At 32.6% G+C, this 1,032-nt stretch overlaps 1 protein-coding gene across 1 annotated transcript in view; it reads right to left on the bottom strand.

Annotated features, from left to right (window-relative positions):
- Positions 1 to 616: 616 nt before the first annotated feature.
- LOC108557915 (endochitinase-like) overlaps positions 617 to 1,032 on the bottom strand; it is a 739-nt gene continuing 323 nt past the window's right edge. The window contains exon 3 of the mRNA XM_017914627.1: positions 617 to 1,008. Coding sequence (XP_017770116.1) covers positions 617 to 1,008 — 392 coding nt within the window. The remainder of the gene's footprint in view (positions 1,009 to 1,032) is intronic.

Here is a 1,032-nt window from a genome sequence, read left to right as displayed (position 1 = left end):
CAAATTACATCGAAACCGATAAGACCAGATGTATTCGATAGTGACAGCGTTAAAAATTATGTAGAAAAAAATAATTTTTTCTACACCAAAATGAACGGCAACAGGTACATTTTTGTATTCTCCTCAGTGAATCATTTTAATCACCAGTTAACTAGATTTTATCGATTAATTGCTAATGACGAACATAGAAAAGATGAGTGCTTGATTGATGTTGTCATTTTGGGATTAATTACAAGATCTTATTTGACATTCCAAATATATAATTACATTTTTTTTGTTTTAGATTTGATAAACGATTCCTCCAAAGTACAAAGATGACTAACAATAACGTAAAAACACAAGATTGACGATCATTATACAAAATGTTTGGCACTTTCTTACCGATTTAGCAGCATGAAAAGAATAATTAAGAAAATATATGTTTATACCTTCTACTCAATTATTCACAAATAAAATAAATATGTAATTTGATTTATATAGCAGAATATATTTATATATTTTTATAGCAGAATAAATACGATTATAAATTTAAATGATGCTTTTTTATTTAGAATATAGATTTAAGTATAAGAACAATTTGGAAAATGTGTATTATATTTAATTCATTAGTGCATATTTAATTAACGGTAACTAAGCAGTTGGCATTGGCAGGCCAATCGCAAACATTGAGATCTGCATTGAAATGAAGACCAGCTGGGCAATCCATCATGAAAGGATGACCCCAGTCGCAAATGTAGTACTTTGTGCAGTCGGTTTGGTGACGATGAAATACTGGAACTGGACCGTTCTCAGTTGGGCATTTCACTCCATTCTCTGGTTTTGATTGAGTAGTGCTGACTTCAGTGGTGGTTGGATGAATAGTTGTTGGTTCAGTAGATGTTTGTTTAGTGGTAGTTGGCTGAACTGTAATTGGTTTAACTGTAGTCGGTTTAGAAGTAGTTGGTCTAGATGTAGTTGGTTTATGTGGATTGTGTGGGAAATGGGGGAATTCTGGGAACTCTGGCCATTCTGGAAATTCTGGAAACTCAGGCC

This window comes from Nicrophorus vespilloides, unplaced genomic scaffold (assembly GCF_001412225.1).
Source record: "Nicrophorus vespilloides isolate i.1.1-1 unplaced genomic scaffold, Nicve_v1.0, whole genome shotgun sequence".
In the NCBI taxonomy this organism is placed as follows: Eukaryota; Metazoa; Arthropoda; class Insecta; order Coleoptera; family Silphidae; genus Nicrophorus; species Nicrophorus vespilloides.
This window is presented reverse-complemented; position numbering and strand designations above follow the sequence as displayed.